Source organism: Momordica charantia (genome assembly GCF_013281855.1).
Source record: "Momordica charantia cultivar OHB3-1 chromosome 1 unlocalized genomic scaffold, Mcharantia_2.0 BLBB01000001.1, whole genome shotgun sequence".
In the NCBI taxonomy this organism is placed as follows: domain Eukaryota; kingdom Viridiplantae; phylum Streptophyta; class Magnoliopsida; order Cucurbitales; family Cucurbitaceae; genus Momordica; species Momordica charantia.
In genome coordinates, this window is record NW_028275157.1 from 18,002,319 (window position 1) to 18,020,512 (window position 18,194).

Consider the following 18,194-nt stretch of genomic DNA (forward strand, 5'->3'; position numbering starts at 1 on the left):
ATGCCCTCCTTTTAATCGCTATATTTTTAAGTATACACAATTCTATTGTATTGACTACATGGAGTTGCAGCTGTATCTTCTTTTTTTTTTTCCTTTTTTTTCCCCAGCCGTTCTTTTCCATGAGCAGCCAGCAGCCAAGTTTTATGATGTTTGTTATAGCATTAAATGAAAAGTTCAGCACACATATTCCTATGTTGTCTGGGACGAAAAGAAGACTTTGGATATTTAAGTAAGGACAACATTTACATTGATATGAGACCTTTTGAATAGAGTTTAAAAAATAAATCATCAAACTTCGACTCAAAGTGAACAGTAATAATATGAACGAGTATGTTGTTCGAGTAAAGTGATATTAGAGTTCATACAGAAAACATAACATTGTCATGTGGAGAGAATTCTTGAGGGATGAGTCTCAAGGATTCTTTTCAGTTGGGGAAAAATTTGTGGTGAGCATTGGTTATCCCATGAACAGACGGTTGTCCCTTAAGATTAGTCGAGGGTGCGTACGGATATAAAAAATATAGTGCCAAAAAAAGTTGGATTAGAGTCCATATCAATTATTTTTACAATTTAATTCATAGTTATATTTTATTAGATAGACAATATCCTTTGGTTAAAGAGGAGATAGAATAACTATGATTGATAATTGTATTTTATCGATAGTCAGTGAAAATGGATAGACGACTATTTGAAAGAAGACTTGTATAACTATCGTTTGCTTCATATAATTAGTAATTAAAAAATCTTTAGTGTAATATAATTATAGTTATAGAGCCTAAAAAAATAAGACTATATAACTTAAAAAAGTGAAAATAGATAATATTATATTATGGAGAAATATATTGTTTGTAGTATTAATTTAATTCATAAAATACTGTCCTAAGGGTACTCATTGACTGGTATTATTCGTACAAATTGAGGTCTTTCAGATACCACACTGTCATATATTCTCCAGAATGGACCGAGATAATGTTCTTGATATGCCTTTTCAAAGAAAATTGTTTTAGATATATAGGAAAATATTCTTTGTATAGTTTAAGGTTTTGTTTACTCGAATTGAAATCAATGACGAATGAGAATCAAACTTCTAATTTTCTAATGGAATCAACTAGTACGACATGCCTCAAATTTTGTAATCTATTCAAAGCAAGTAATCTCATTCTTCTCTTATAATTTCATCAATCAATCATTCCTACTCCTTCCTACTCCGTACATCCCATTTTTTGTAATTATTATTACTTTATAACTTTTATTATTTTTCTGTCTTACTTTTTACTTGTTTTAATTTTTATTATTTCTTTTTATTTATATTATGATTAAATTTTCTTTTAATATAAGTTTATACAATTTTTATTAGTTGATGTGATTTTATTATAAATAGTGTGCCACGGTGATTTAATATTTTTTCAAGAAATGATGCGATAATCTATTCAAGCTTTTATTTCACTCTTTTAATCAATTAATTTTATTTTGTTATTATTAATTAATATCAATATATGTAAAATAGAAATTATTTTTTAAAAAAAGAATTCTAAACAATAAAGTTTAATAATATGTTATATTAAATAATTGTTGTTCTAATAAAAAATTATTTTTAGTTGATGTAATTTCATTTTAGTTATTTATTATTGCTTAATATTAAATAAATTATACAAAAAATATTTACCATTAATAAAACTGTAATAAAATAAATTAACATTTATTATTATTTTAATTAAAAAATTAGCACAGTAATATATTTATAATTAGGGAAGAAATGGGATATACTAGTAATTGTTATATATCTGGTTTCTATTCCGATTCTAGACAATGTTAGTAAATAAAATCAAAGGATTACTGATTTTGATTAAAAGAATTTATAGTAAACAACATCAAAGTAATAACATTCTATTCCGATTGATTTCATTTCGGTTTCTTCTCATTATTCCAAGAGTGCAAGTAAACGAGGCCTAATTTTTACTCATTGAAAATTGGGTTTTGCATTCACTTAAAGTTTAAGTTATCATTTAAATAGATGACTAAAGTATATGTAATTTACTTATTAAGCATAACGAACAACTCTCTAATTTTTACACAATAATATGATATTTTGTCCGTTTTGCGTCCTCATAGCTTTACTTTTATTTTCACCTATATATTTATAATATTCTCCTTGTCCACTTAGATGTTATATTTGGTTGCATTCTCAATGGTACTTATTTTCTCTAAGTTGTTGTCAATTAAGGAACAGTTCAAAGATGATGATCTATATTGATAGAAGAACCTTTTTGAACCTTGGTAATCGATGCCGCAGAATGGCCCTAACCAAAATCCCTACCCAAATATAAATCCTTTAGCTGCCAAATATTTCTAGTTTTTTTATTTCAAATCTTATAGGTTAACGCCACAAAACCTCACTTCTTTCTACTAAATAGATGTATGGACGAACCTCGTGTGGGGTTAATAGTTTTCATTTCTCATGAAACTAGGGTGCTCTACTTCCAAACCCCATAACCTTGAAACATTTTTAAGATATGAGTAACACAAAAAAAAATTGTAGGTAAGACCAAATAAACCTATTTTTGCGAAAACCAAAAGAAAAAAACAAGACTAGGCTTATAATTAATTTGAACCAGTTAAACATATATTGAAAAGATATATCATCTCTTACCAATTTGGTATAATGAAAAAGAAAATGTAGCTGCCCTAATGCCCTAAGCCCTAGCAGATATAACTATTTCTTGAGACTTTAATTCAAAACGTTGGAAGGAAAAAAAAATCGAACTTATACCTACTGAATTTGGAGAACTAGGGTAAAGTTTTTGGGCATTGAAAAGAAAGTTAATTATTTTCTTATTGCCATTTGAAGTTGAAAATGATTGCAGTTTCTGAAAAAACAATAAATTCTCACAAATGTTGTCTCTCTTCATATGGTCTTTTAGGGTTTTCTTCTTTTTTCTTATGCTGCTGAATGATGTGAGTTTGCTTCCCTTTCATCAGATAGCTATAAACAAACCAAATAGATGAAAATATAAAGTGACACAAATTTTTATTTCCATTGAATAATATTAATATATATATACGTTTTACATTAATTCCTTTTCTTTTCTTTGCGAGATCAATCCACGTAGTCAAATTACAAACTTCATAGGGACTAGCTACATAATTAAAACACCACCGATTTCTTTTTCCAGCTTTGATGAAGTAATTCATGCATCCATAAATAACATAGTTTTTTTTTTTTTTTCAGGGACACTGGGAGGAGGATATATGAGAGGTTACTTTATGCTTTAACCAATCTTTCGACTTTAATTCTGGAGTGAATGGCCTACGCCAGGGCTATGGCCGGGAGTGGTTGGCCTGAAGTCATCCACCTTCCGGCCCGGGGCAGTAACTGTTGGAGACGAATCCGCGGCCGGAGTCGACCCTTCTTCCCCCACGCTATCACCATGAAAATGAGCTCCTTTTGCCAGCCTCTTCGAGAGTTGATCGTTTGTGTCTGTTTTCAGTGGACGGGCAGAGGCAGAATCAATTGCATGAAAGAGAACCATAAGGGCAACGAAAAGAAACACAAAGGTTAGCTTGGTTGGCGCCATAGTTAAGATTTGGAAGAGAAGGAAAAGGAAAGGCTAAAGTTACAACAAATTCCAACAAAAGCCAAAGCTGTAATGAGATCTCAAAAGGGCTAAGAGAGAGTGAGAGATGAGTATATGCAAAAGCAGCATAAACCAAGGGACTATTTATAGGGGAGAGTGGTGAGGCCGCCAAAGCAGTGGAGACCCATTTTTCTAAGTCCCAATAGGCAAAAAAGTAATTAAAAGTGCTAATGGGGGTTATTTAATTATGTTCCAAAACTTTGACTTTTGATCTCTCACAAAAGGGGGGAGAGTTGACTGCTGATTAGTAATAGATCGAGGGCAATCTTTTTTTTCTCCTTTCCTTTTTGTTTGTTTATGTTAAAGTGTTCATTTTTTACCCCAACACTTGAAACCCTTCTACTCCAAACTCAACGTACGAAACTTTCCTGCCCTCTCCCACACCACTTTTCTCATAAATTTTAGCCTATGGTTTGCTACATTTTTGTGAATAAAATAATCAAAGTCCCATTTAATTTTCAAAATTTTTATAAACATTACTTTTGTTGGTGGCAATAATGAAGCGAAGACTAATAATTATCTCCATCAAAATTAGAGTGAAATTCAAATCAAATTGGAACTTACACCTTAGAAGAATGGATAAACTAATCTAAAATTTCTATGCTACAGTAATGATAAATATAGATTAGAGAGAAGAAAATTAAATGCTGGATTTATACTGGTTCGTCCAATTTGGACTTTCTCTAGTTTCAGGTTCTAAAATGTCAGGGAACAAGCTCTTTACAGTTATTTCTAACAGTTTTTCCTCATATACAGAAAAAGTACATCAATCATACTACAAGTCTTTCAAACTCTCCAAAAGATACACAAGTATTTAGCTCTCAAACTCTCTTTTCTTGGAGAATATCTCACAACTCTCTTTTGCTCATCTATCAAATGACTCATCTATCTCTATTTATAATAGATAGAAAAATCAAATAAAAAGATAAGTTTTCAAATTTCAAAAGGGACATAGAATTGAAACCAAATTCGAAAAAGCCTATTACATATACAAAAAAATTAATAAAAAAAATTTCTGCTCCATATTTTCAACAACCGTTACACGTTATGTTCACATTTTAAGTATTTTTTATACACAACTTCAAAAATATCAATTATACATACTTTCGTATCATATAGAACTCTCTTTAATTAAAAAAAAAATGACATGCTGATAGATATTTTGTTGTTATGTTGATGGCAAATTTTTTAGAAAATTTTTGGTACTACGAGAGTACCATACTATTTTTCATTTATTGCTTGCTACATTAGCAACGTGTTAAAAATGATGTGAAGTCTATTTCTTCTATTTATTGTGCAGGTAGGAGGGAGTATTGTAATCCCCCAGTACTAAAAAATTTTCCAATATTTTTATATAGGAGTGGATGTATGCATTTGTTACTCGAACAAGAAAAAAAAAAGGAAATTTTGGTTCATTAATGGTCACTTCATGGATCTTATATTCAATGAAGTGATGATGAAATTCTACACGTGTTAGTCGTGCATGAAGAATAGGAGTGGGTGAAAGCTACATGTCCCATTGACACTGAAAAAAGAAGGAAACAAAAGAAAAGTTGTTTGATAGAGCATGAGATGGGTAATTGGTTTGGTTTCATAACACAACTGAAATATGAAGATGCCAAAGAAATTTTAGCCCATGAGTTTGATGACACCCAATGCCCACTAATGGGCCTTGTATCTTTCCACTATCTCATTTTGGGTATGACCCATTCCCAATCAAATAATATTTTATTCTTATTTCTGGGTATGTTGATATTGTTAAAAGTGCTCTCAAATAGTTAAAATTAGTATTTCCATACCTTAGTACTTCTGTTTGATTATGATTTAGAAACATTTTTCTGCAAATCTAAAAAGTTTTTGGAAGAGTTCTTCTTTTGAAAGAGAGTGATTTTCACTTATCTAATATTTAAAATATATTTTTGATCTTGTTTTTAGATTTCAATATCGTACAATTGAACTCCTGAGGTTTTAGAATTACTAAATTTTAGTCTGAGGTTAAGTTTCTGCTAGTCAATTCGACATAGCATACTTTATAATAAAAATAATTGACGTGTCAGTTAATCAAATTAAAAATAATTATTATTATTAAAAAATAAAAAATAAAATCTCTCCCACCTTTTCTCCTTGTCTTTCCTCTTCTCCCTCCCGCCCCCGACTCCCGTTGCTTGCCTTAGAGAATGGGTGAGGGGGCGTGTATTTTTATTATTAATTTTATAAGCCACCACGTGAACTATTTTTATTATAAATATGTCACGTCATCTTTTTATTAGATAAAAATTAACTTCGGACCAAAAAAGATACTTTCCCTTTAATCTCTAATCTCTTATAACATTCTTTCTCTAATACTCTTTTCACCCACTAATCACTCATTTTCACATACATTTTCTCTCGATTCTTTTCTTCACTATTTTTCTCTTAGATTCACACACCACAAACTACATACTAACACTTCTCTCCCACTTATTTCCCCTTTCACTCTTTTACTAGAATCAAACTTGCAATAGAAATAATTCTTATACAGATACTTGTTATGAAAACCTCAATTTGCGTGGTCTATTTTCAATAAGAGAACATATTAATCTGTTTGTAAGGTTGAATACGTACCTAAAACAATAATTTATAGCGAAGAACACTTTTTAGCTGGTGACCAGTATGTAAAGGGGGTTTCATGTATAAAGAAAAAAAAAATCCAGATGTGCAACAAGATTTCCTCTAATTGGAGTATTTAATTAGTCATTACAAGTAGAAATTCAAGCCACACCAGAAAAGCTCATACTTCTGCAGATTGAATAAAACAATAACTCAATATATCACAACAGTTGGCTTACATTACATGTACACTTCAGTTTGGTCAAACAGAGTATAAAACCAAAAAGGGGTTGGCCCTCAATCAGCGAAGATTGATTGAATGGGATGAAAGAAACGGTCATAACACTCCAAAGAACGTCAGCCAAACACCGTTCAGACTGGTTCATCTTCTTGGTTAAGAACTGGCAGGCCATTTTCTTTACAGAACCTCTCAAAAATCAAGCTGAAAAACTATAGATACCTCAGTAATCTGCACGAAGAAGTTGCTCGTAAGCAGTTCCGTTAAGAGTCGCCTTAACATCTTCCCAATTCTTGATGTGATCGGACAATTGTCCTTTGTGTATTTTAACTTGGCGGCTTGTTAGTTCCATTGGTGGCAGGTTAAGAAACTCTTGAACATCTTTCAGTCTCTGCAAGAAGCATGGAGGACTTGACAGTCAAAAACAAGACCTCAGAAGAGATGAATTATCTCATCGAGGAATTCAATATGAAGTGGCCATCTGAACTTGGGACCACGACGTACATAGGTAAATACTTCGACAACCGTAATTCTAATCTTCACAAACTGGCTAAACCTTACTTTGGGGTGTGACAATCTCAGAAACAAGATCCCTAAAACCCCCCCTTTGATTGTCATTTCAATTTTTGTTTTTTGTTTCTAAGAATTATATTTGTTTGCTCTTTTTTTTCCCCTCTTAAAAGCACGTTTGAATTCTTAGCCAAGTTTCCAAAACAAAAACAAGTGTTTAAAAACTACCTTTTTCAATTCTAGCTTAGATTTGAAAAGATACATAAAAATAGATGACAAGACAAAGAAACATGCAGGGGAAGTAGTATTTATAAACTTAATTTTCAAAAACAAGAAACTAGAAACAAAATGGTCATCAGATGGGCCTAAGTTACTTAAAAAGAGGGTAATTATGATCACAGATGCACAACCAAGTTTTTGTTTTGTCCCTCTTACCGTTCGGTTATTTACCAGGTCTTCATAGTACAAAATGATGTGCCTTGTGTTACTGAAATACTCTAAAGCCTTTGCAATCATTGCCTCCATTCCCTCCAAATCAGAGATCAACGACGTGGAATTAATGACAGGTTTGTACTTGGAAAGTGCATTGGCCTGAAAGAAAGTTTAGTCAGTCATCTCTTTAAGACATGAGGTAACAAAGAAAGTAAATCTAGACAAATATGACAAGAGAGGGAGAGAGAGAACCTCTTCTAGAGAATGTACATGCGATTTGTGGGTTCCATTCAACATCTTAGCATAACGGTCAAACGAATTAGCAAGAACCGAAACAATACGACGTAGTAGGTTTCTTCGGAAGAGAAAAATTGTAGAAACACCACTACGGTTGAAGTAGTCTGCTATTTCTTCATGGTGCTGCATCAATCCCTATTTAAGCAAAGTGAAATAAGTTAGCTCTTCCAATCCATCAAGTGAGAGCCCTCAGTCAAAAGATTTTAAGTATTTCAGAATATATATATGATATTATGTTGTGCATCCACTTCATTTTTAATAAGAATCAGCTTGACATCATTCCACATAATGAGATACATTTATGAAGGCAGATAGGAGGGAGTGTACATAAAACTCAAACAAACCACCACACAAGGCAACTGTATAAACTCCACTAGGAAGCTTCATAGAATTTGCAAACTAGGCATATGATTTACCTAAAGATTCACATGGTTTCCTTAAACTCCACAATGTTGCTCCTATACCTTTTTAAATTTTTTCAATCCATACTTTGACCATTCAAAAGCATGGTATTGGTTGTGAATTATCAAGTAGACTCTTGATGATTTTTATGAACAAGATGGTTTCCTTAAAATCTTGTGGCTCGGGAAGAACTAGGCAGGTATTTCAGAGTGTAGAGGGTTCGTGTGACAACTGACTTTAATATCTCCATATTGGCTTCTCCAAATAAAGCTGTCTGTGACTTCCCATTATTTCTTTAGCTGTCAACAGCTGTAGTCACTTTCTATAACCTGGACTCCTCTTGATGCTTAGAGCCTGTGCTTTATATGGCCCTGTTCTTTTGTGCTTTCATTCTTATTAATCAAAAAGAAATACTACAAAGTTGCTTTTTAAAAAAAGGGATTTTATAATTATTAAAACAAAGTATAGCCATTTTCCTCCCATGGCTAAACCTGAGCTACCCAAGAATAACATATACAAAATTTGGGAGCAGGGGAGTGTACAATATTAAGTGAACTACCTCATACCATATGACCAGTCTATAAACTACCATTAAGAACGTATTGTTCATTAAATGGATAGTGGATGCAAAGTTCTTTGATCAAAATACGTCCTCAACTGCAGAGATATGGGGCCACCAATAAAATTTCCACCTTTTTGAATGAAATAAATATACAAGTAGTATGATGGTTTCAATCAATTAATGGTTCCAACATGATGAAATAAAAGAACAAGATGATGACAAACAAAAATGACCAACAGCTAGAGACTTCAGAGTGAGACAATTATTTACCTGATTAAGCATCCACTTGAAGCCAACTGCTGCAGAACAATGGTTCTTAGAAGCACTACTGAGCCAGTCCAAATTGTAAATCCTATCTAAAGTCTGTACTATAGCAGTAATATTTTTTCGCCGATCCAAAACAGAAAATACCTCTCCATTAGAGCTTACATTAACATGGCTATTCAGAAGACTCTCAAACCATCCACTTCCAGACCTTTGCATCGACACAATCGCAAAGAATCTCACTGGATTATTCAAGCATTCGGCCCTGATAGAACACAAAAGTGTATATTTATTAATCTTAAACTTTCAAACTCACAATTAGAAGCCTAAATTTCAAATACCTGTTAAAAGTTTTGGGTCTTGGATAATGCTCTCGTGGGACTTTTGTTAGTCTAATACTTTGCTCGGGACACTCGGCAATTTGAACCCTAAGGAATCTTGCCTTGGTGTGAGTATTTAACTGCTTCAGACAGATTGAGCATACATAAACACTGCAGACCATTGCAAACATCAAAACGGCCATCCTTAACAGCAGAGGAGATTTCTTGGGAGGTTTTATTATCAGAGTATCCTGGGAAACCATGAAAGAGGAAAAGAACAAAGGTTATTGTCTCAATTGATGAAATTTTCACAAGAACATTTATAGGAACAATGATGATATAATGTGATGAGAAACGAAACCCATACCAATCTGACTCATCTACATCTACAGTTTAGATGGAAACATTTGCATGTGAAAATAATTGCTACAGCAACAATTTTGAAACTAAATCAGAAAAGAGACCATCAAAGAGAAATAATTAATGAAAATAGTAAAGCAAATGCACCCCACCCCCAAAACCCAGAAGCTGAACCTCAAACCCCACACAGAAATATACTATACAAAAGAACAGCCATCACACTGCCAACCCACATTACCTTTTGTCAAATACCCTTAGATCACAACGGAAATTACAGGGACTAAAGAACAAAACAAAGGTGACATTTGTAAGGTAGATTGTTCCCAAAACATAGGAAAGAAGCTTCTTCACCTCAAAAAGATCAAAGATACAAACTAAAAGAAAACCTAGGAAGTAAAATCTTTTGAAAACCGCAGTTTGCATGAAGCTAAACCAGCAACTTTGCTACAACCCAAAAAAACAAAAAAAAAAAAAAAAAAAAAACCCATTTTGAAAGGTAAAGTGCAGAGAAAGAAGAAGAATACAAAACGGTGTAGTACCTTGTTGAAGAAAAAGATATTTTCCGCCATGGGGTATTAGAAGAACAGCTAAAAGAAAAAAGAAGCAGAGGTCAGATTCTTGCACAAAACCGTCGACGAAGACCCTGTTTGAACACTAAGTTCCGCAGCTGCCGATGAGCTTCAGAAACAGGCGAGAAAGAGACCCAAAAGAGAGAGACATTTGATGGGTTTTAGCTGAAGAAATCTAATTTTCGCCACGTGATGCGCACAAAGCAAGAAGAAACCAGCTGAGCTGACGCGGAATTGTTGGGTTCCGTCTGTTTTCAAATTCCAAACGAATTTGGAAAACTTTTTTTCCAATTGTTTTATACTTCCGTGCAAACTTCTGTTACCTTGCGGAAAATCTCTCTAATCTTTAATCAAAATAAAATTTTTGTCGTAGACCCAGACCGGAATAGAGCCGATACCGATAGAGGACTTAAAAAAGCGGACATTTACCAAACACTGAACAAAGGGCAGAGGCGCGTGAAAAAACAAAGGTGGGGGCAACGATGGAGGGAAAAAGACTGACCTTTGCTACATTGCGATGCCTTTTTCTTCAAATACGAATAAATTAATCATCGGAAGTCGTAGTATTAATTACTTCTCACGATACCATAACTTGGTTTTAATGCCATGATTTAATTAAGGAAAATATAACGAGGAACAAAAATTGGTGGTCATATTTATAACTTTTGTTACATCAAAAATTAATTTTATTTTTGAGTAGATGTGAGGATACAAACCAACTTGAACATTCGATGGATTAAAATACGTACATTCAACTAAGTTTGAATTATCCAACTCAACTATATATATATATGTGAAGGTACCAGATCGAACTGGTTAAGACACCTCTCTCTAATACATTTCCACTAGAAGAAAATGTGAGAGTACGAGATTGACTATTTGGTCTATAAGAAAGGAGAAAAATGATTTAACGGATGAGCCATGCTCCCATTGACCTATGAAAAATTAATTTGTAAATATAACAATTTTTTTCATCCTATACTATTTTTGTTATCAAAGTTTGCAGGATTATATTAACTTTTGTATCTTTAATTAAGTATATCATTAATATATCTATTATAAAGTATTTTATTTTTTATTATTAATAAAGTAATAAATTGATATATTTAATATAAGTACTTAAGGCCTGTTTGATAACTTCTTCTTTGGTTTTTGGTTTTTAGTTTTTAAAAATTGGGTTGTTTGATAACCAATTCAATTTTCTGTTTTTGTTTTTCAAAAACTATTTTGAAATTTTATGCAAATTTCAAAAAAAAAAAAAATTCAAAAACAGGTTTTTGTTTTTCATTTTTTCTTCTAATATTCAACTTTTTTTTTCTTTCTTTCTCATATTTATCTCTCAAAACTGTATTTTTCACTCTAAAATTTTTTTATTTCTAAATTTTTCTCTCTCTAAAATTTTTATATTTTGAATATTTATCGTTATTTGTCTCTCTCCAAATTTTTTTGAATTTTTGTTTTTTTTAACATACCAGTTTTATTTCTGTCTCTAAAAATTTAATATTTTTCATAATTTTTTTTCTCTAAAATTTCATATTTTTTATTTTTCTGTTCATAATCTATTTTTCCTCTGAAAATTATATTTTGTTTTCTCGTTCAATTTTCTTTGACGATAACTTTTATTTATCTTTGTATTTATTTATTTTCTCTAAAAATTATATTTTGAATCTTGTTTTTATCTCTAAATTTGTTTCTACTGTAATTTTTCTCTTTCTTTTTTTTCTTTAACATATCTTTTCCTCGACTTTACTTCTTTTCTCTAAAAATTTTCTCTGTTTGTCTTTTAACTTTTCTGTTTTTTCTAAATATTTTTATTTATCCCTCTAAAATTTATCTTTCAAAAGTTTATTTACATCTCTCTAAACTTGTATTTTCATGTCTCTACATTAGGGTGAAGACAAAAATTTTTGGAGGGTCGGGTCCCAAAAATAGGAAATGCATGTCCCGACCCCGTCCCCAATTCCATTTTTTAAATATTAATATATATTTATTACATTTTTTCTATACTTAAATTCTAAAATAATTAAAAACAATTATAAAACCGATATTTTTTCTCAAGAACATCTCTCGGATCTAAGAACGAGGTGGAGACGGAGACTAAAAATTTTCACGAGCACGAGAATGGGGAGAACATCCTCACTCACACACTCACACCCACACCATTGTAATTTCTACTCTACATAAAAAATTTTCCCTCTAATATATATTTTCAATTTTCTAACTTTTTAAAAACTAAAAATTGTTCCCAAACATGTTTTGATTTTTTATTTTTTAAAAACAAAAAATAAAAAATGGTTACGGTTTTTTTTCTTAAAAATAGAAAATCAAAAACCAAAAATTAAAATTGTTATCAAAGAATTTTTATTATTATGCTATTTTTACAAAATATTTTAATAGGTGACAAATCTATTAAATGTTGGTCAAATCTACTGTTACAGCAAAATCCCTTTTCCAAGAAAAAGAAAATGAAGAGAGAGAGGAGTACAGCTACAGCGACTGAGGGACAGGGGCATCGAACCCTCCAATTATTTAAATCCGGAGATTATATTTTTATGCTCAATTATCCAATTAGCATTGTTCTTCCTTTTTCTGGGTCTTAACAAAAATTTTAAAATAATTCGGGTCTTAATAATATAAGTTGGATTCTCTTGAATTTAGTGTCGTGGCATCCCATCTCTACTTTTTTGTTTTTCTTCTTTCTCCTTATGACTTTTTACATTTATGAAATATCTCTATTTTAAATTTTTAATAAGTAATGCAATAATTCTACTCCAACAGAGACAACATGAAAAATGTCTTGTACTACAGTAGTATGAAAGTTTGTTGTGTCAATAGCATTTAAGAATGAATATCACTCTATAATGTATTAAACATGAATGTAAAAGATTTGTATTTTTTGGCCATAAATTATAGGAATTTACCAATAACAATAGATTGTTAGAACATTGACCAATAATATCCTTTGCTCAAGCAATTTCAATAATCAAAGAAGAAAATTATAGCACAAGAGAAGAGAAAACAACCAAGTTTTAATGAGACGAGAAGTTTTAATGAGGGAACGAGTGTGACAAAAATAAACTTTTTATAGTTAGAGTTAACTAAGATACGTAAACATGCGGTCTAACTCATATGAACTATGATATTGATGTATCTTGTCCAACTAAAAAGATTATTAGAGTGGAGCATGTTACTTTAAAGGTCCAGGTAAGTTTGTCTAATTTAATTTTAAGTTTTTATGTGCTTTTGGACGCATAATAAAAAAATACTTCTCACTCAAAATCATCATATCTGTGAGTAACAAAAAAGAAGTTCTTTTTTTTTTCAAAATCAAAATATCTCTATTGTATGTCACAACGTGCCTCTATTTCGTTAGAATGAAATTCTTCCATTGCAATTCCAAAATTTATTTAACCAATTTGATAATTAGTAGTCCTAAAATCTCAATAACATGTGATACTAATTAAAGAGTGGCCCTTGATGATTGCGAAGGAAAATGAAAGAGATTGAGAGGTGGATGGGGCCTCTCGGTAAGGTCACCAACCATCATTGGCAATGAGTACACATAATGACATTCTTCTCTCTCAAGCAATTTCCTCTGATCACCATCCCCATGCTTTCGAGTGCTTCACAAAAACACTTCCTTTCTTCATTAACCTCTGTGTTTTTTTTTTTTACAAATCGAGCATATTTTAAAAATAATTGGTATATATCTCCAACTGTGATACTAAAAAAAAAATTTGTTCATTTTAATCCTATATTTTGGAAGCTTTTGTTTTGGACCCTTTACTTTTAAAAGGATAGGCTATCCTTTTAGTTTTTTTATTTTTATCTCATTTATTTCAATCAAAATTGTATCATAATATTTCACTCATTAAATTTTTTTAAAATATAATTATAAATTTGTATTAAATAATTTCTATTATATATAAATTTGTGTTAAAATTTTGCAGATAGAGACCAAAATTCACTTTTTAAAAAGTACAGAGTCTAAAATGATGGTTTTGAAAATATGTGGATTAAAGTGAACAAAATTTAAAAGTACATACACGAAATGGACATTTTGAAAATAATGCAACCAAAACGAATGAAAGTTAAAACTAGGAAGACCAAAATAGTATTTAAATCTATTTTATACTTTATTATTATTTCATCAAATTTTATACCAATGCATCTAAACTTTGGTTTAATCATTCTTGGGAAGAGTAGATTAAACATTTTTACATGATAGTAAGATAAGTTTAACTCAAATTCAACAAAATCACAAACAAAATGATTGTGAAAAATCCCTTTAAATTTTTGTAGTCAATTATTAGTTTTGATTATGTCTAATTAGAACCAAACTAGCAATAAGTAACCCGAATTTGACTCACTTTTACTATTCAAACTTTGAATCATCTTTGCTTCTTCAATGAACTTACGAATTATAAGCCAAAATTAAAATTTGGAACAAAATATATAATCAACTTCATGATCATTTTTCTCTTTCTGATTTAATCAACTACATGAATTACAGCATTATTTTGACTGTTATATCTGGACACGATCATTTTCGTCATTTCCTAAGGGGCCAATAATGACATTATTCTAATAAATGTTTGTTTCAAATGATGTGTGAGAAGGTTGTATTTCTTGGCATTATTTTTTTATTTCTTTCCTAATTCCCTTAAAGCATTAATTATTCATTTTTCGTAATTTTGTCTAATGGATTTATTTGAAATTTATGATATATTTGATTGAGAGATTTGAGGGATTGATTGCTTTCCTTATCTCATTGGCTTTGATTTGGCTAGTCTTAATTTTGATTGATAAATTGAATATTTTCCATAATATAGTGGGTGGTGTTATTCTTTAAATATTGAAAGGTGGTTTGCACAAAGGTATTGATACAACATTATTTTTCTTACTTATTGATTGATCTAATTGTGTCTTTCTTACTGCTTGATCCTTTGTTGGTGAAAACCGAAAACGGATTATTTGTTCTCTTTTAGTTGTATATATTGAGAACGTACTTCGATTGAAAACGGCGAGCGTCATAAACGGTTGTTGAACACACTGAATCTGACACAAGGGGAGCTTGTGAACGTAGATCGTCAAAGAAATTGAAGCAAGGGATTGCGGCATAAAAATAAAGAAGAGAGTTCTTTTAAATTTATGCATAAGACAATATGTATTGTATATTAATCTTTTGATAATATATTTTAAATCTCTGGGCATGGCCTCGTGGGGTAGGTTGTGAAACCGAACCACGTTAAAAACGTAGTGTATTCATCTACCTTTTTAGCTTTGTATATTTTTAGCATTTTTACCAGTTAAATTAATTTTTATTTATACAATAGAAAAGTAAATTTTAAGTTCATCATTATCATCCATCAAATCATTAAATAACTTCCATAAATAAGTCGTTTCAATGTTGTGTTATTTTAATGATACAGAATGCTGTGAATGACGTAAATATAGACAATAAATAATTTAATTCAAATTCTTCCAAGTAGAAGTGATAATGATATACTATATTAAACAAAAATGATAGCCAACGGTGACATAATTTATATATTTCTCTTTCTAAAACAAATTATATATATATTTATCACCGATTTGTCAATTCAATATATTTTTTTATTTAAAAGAAGTCAAACTTTACCTCAAAACCTATGGAGTTGTATCAATTTTTACTTGAAACTTTCAATTAGATTAATGTTTCAATTTTACCTTTCTATTCAATTTCTATTAATTCATCTACAAATTATAACAAAAACGCATGTAAACATTTCCAAAACCACATTCATGGGTATGAAATAAGATTTTCACAAATTAAATTTGATCGATGATAATTAAATAACTCTATTAAAACTCACAAATTTCAAGGAAAAAAATTTCTGAAAAATCCTATCATTTTTGTACCATATATGATTTAAAATTTATTGAATACATATAAGAATATATTTTTAATTTTATCAGTTCTTTAATCTAATGTAAAAATTACATATTTTTACAAGTTTAAAATAAACATTACAATACTTATCTAATTAGGTTGATGAAGGTACTATTCGATGAAATTGAAAATGGATGAAAAAACTGATATACAACTCAAGTCAATGTAAAATTTGATTTTTTTTAAGTCCAAATTTGGACTCTATACATCTTGTGGGCCAAATGCATGGGTTAGCATTTTATATCTTTGAAAGGTTCATTGTGACTAGTCAATATAGACTTTTTTATTGACTATTAATAAACCATTCATCTCTCAATCTTTAAAATAATTTTAAGACATTTTTTTCAAATGCTTGTATGGCTAATTTAATGGCAAAAATCAAGCCAAAGACCATGTCAATTAGTTAGTTAGTGGCAGTGCCTTAAAATTGAAGGCTTTTTCAAAATGAAGACAATTGGGAGAAAGATGAAAACGTGCATCCCACGCTGATATGATCATCAAATATAAATAGAGTGGAACCCCATTTGCCCCTCTTGACTATAGAATTATTTTTTTAAAAAAATAATAATAAATGAAAATTCCCAAAAAAGAAAAGCAAAAGAGTTGCAATTGAATAATAAATATGTCCCATATGGATATGGGTTGCAATAATTATTTTAAATTAATGTTGTCTTTGGAGAATCCTAGAGGTTGGCATGTCGTCTTTGTACGTATACTTTTGTTTTATTCCCTCTTGCTTTTTTGCCCTACCCAAATCATACCTATGGGCTCATCTCACTAAATTTGGCCCACCCATCACTAATATAATTTTTTTTTTGTTCTTTTATTTATATTGTTTAAATCTCTAAGCTTTTAAAAATATATAATGTCACATATGTGAGAGACGAATTTTGAACATTTGGACAGTATAATTATTTGAGGTATGTTTAAATTGGCTTCTCCTTTAATTTTCAAACTTACGTAAATTCTAATTTTAATTTTATTGTTAAACTTTGTAGTGTAATTGATCCAAAAATTTGAAAGAAACTAAATTTGTAGTTTAATTAAAAGAATCGAATACGGTCTTGTATGTATAGTATAGTTACAAATTTCGATCAATAAAAGCAAAAGTTATCACACTTAGACCAATCTTTTATTCTCATCATTTCTTCAGTTGACTAAATTGGGATTAGCACCTAACAAAAATCGCTTTAGATTTTTTCTTCATTAGTTGCATGTCACCAGCCGTTTTCTCTTCTCACCTAATTGCAATTTAGATACATCGTTACATTTTTACTCTTCTTAAATCATAATCCAAGTTATTAAATCAATTAAGAAGAGAAATCGATAAGTCGATATTAATTATTCTACCTGAGAGGATGATATGCTAGACTTTGATTTAGTTATAGTATATTTATAATTAACAAAACTTGTTTGGTCCTCGTAAGGTCACTACTATGGGTTAGTTAAAAATAGGTGTCTTAACTTAGATTATAGCTATAAATCTAGATTAACAAAATCTATATGTTTGGTTTCTAGAATTATGATTCGGAAATGTTAATATGTAGAATTAAAAGAAAATTTTCATAAATCTAATCCTAACCAGTTAACACATCTAATTCTAAGTTTAGAAAATTTGCAGCTCAAAATACAGACTCCCGAGTCAAGTATCGTCTAAAGAAGATTCCTATAACTTATAAGATATTATAATATAAAAATGTAAACACAAATTTTACATATTACTAATATCTTCACGATTAAAAAACCCCCAACTACGAAAAATCTTACAATTTCATTAGCTACAGTAAGTGAGCGACCTTTTGTTTTATGGGATACAAAAATCCTCCGCATACTGTCATACTTTTGCTTGTCATCATTCTATCACCGTTCATCTTTTTTTATTTTAAAAAAAAAAAGTGTCAGATTCCATAAATTATAGAAGTGTAAAAAATATAATACTAAAAAAATCACAAACCATATACTATACAAAGAAAAAAGGAACTCGCACATATATATAATTGTAGCTACAGAGAGAATTAATAATTACGTTAAAAGATAATACATATATTTATTAAGTGATTGCATGTACAAAAATAATTCACCGT

The 18,194-nt window shown here is 30.4% G+C and overlaps 1 protein-coding gene across 1 annotated transcript; it reads right to left on the bottom strand.

The window, feature by feature from the left end:
- Nucleotides 1-6,331: 6,331 nt before the first annotated feature.
- Nucleotides 6,332-10,511, bottom strand: LOC111005819 (P-loop containing nucleoside triphosphate hydrolases superfamily protein). Its single transcript, XM_022277453.2, has 6 exons — nucleotides 10,149-10,511; nucleotides 9,271-9,500; nucleotides 8,936-9,194; nucleotides 7,657-7,836; nucleotides 7,408-7,563; nucleotides 6,332-6,853 (listed from the first exon to the last, which is right to left on the bottom strand). The coding sequence occupies exons 1-6, from the start codon at nucleotides 10,176-10,178 to the stop codon at nucleotides 6,686-6,688; spliced, it is 1,023 nt and encodes a 340-aa protein (XP_022133145.1). The 5' UTR covers nucleotides 10,179-10,511; the 3' UTR covers nucleotides 6,332-6,685.
- Nucleotides 10,512-18,194: the final 7,683 nt, after the last annotated feature.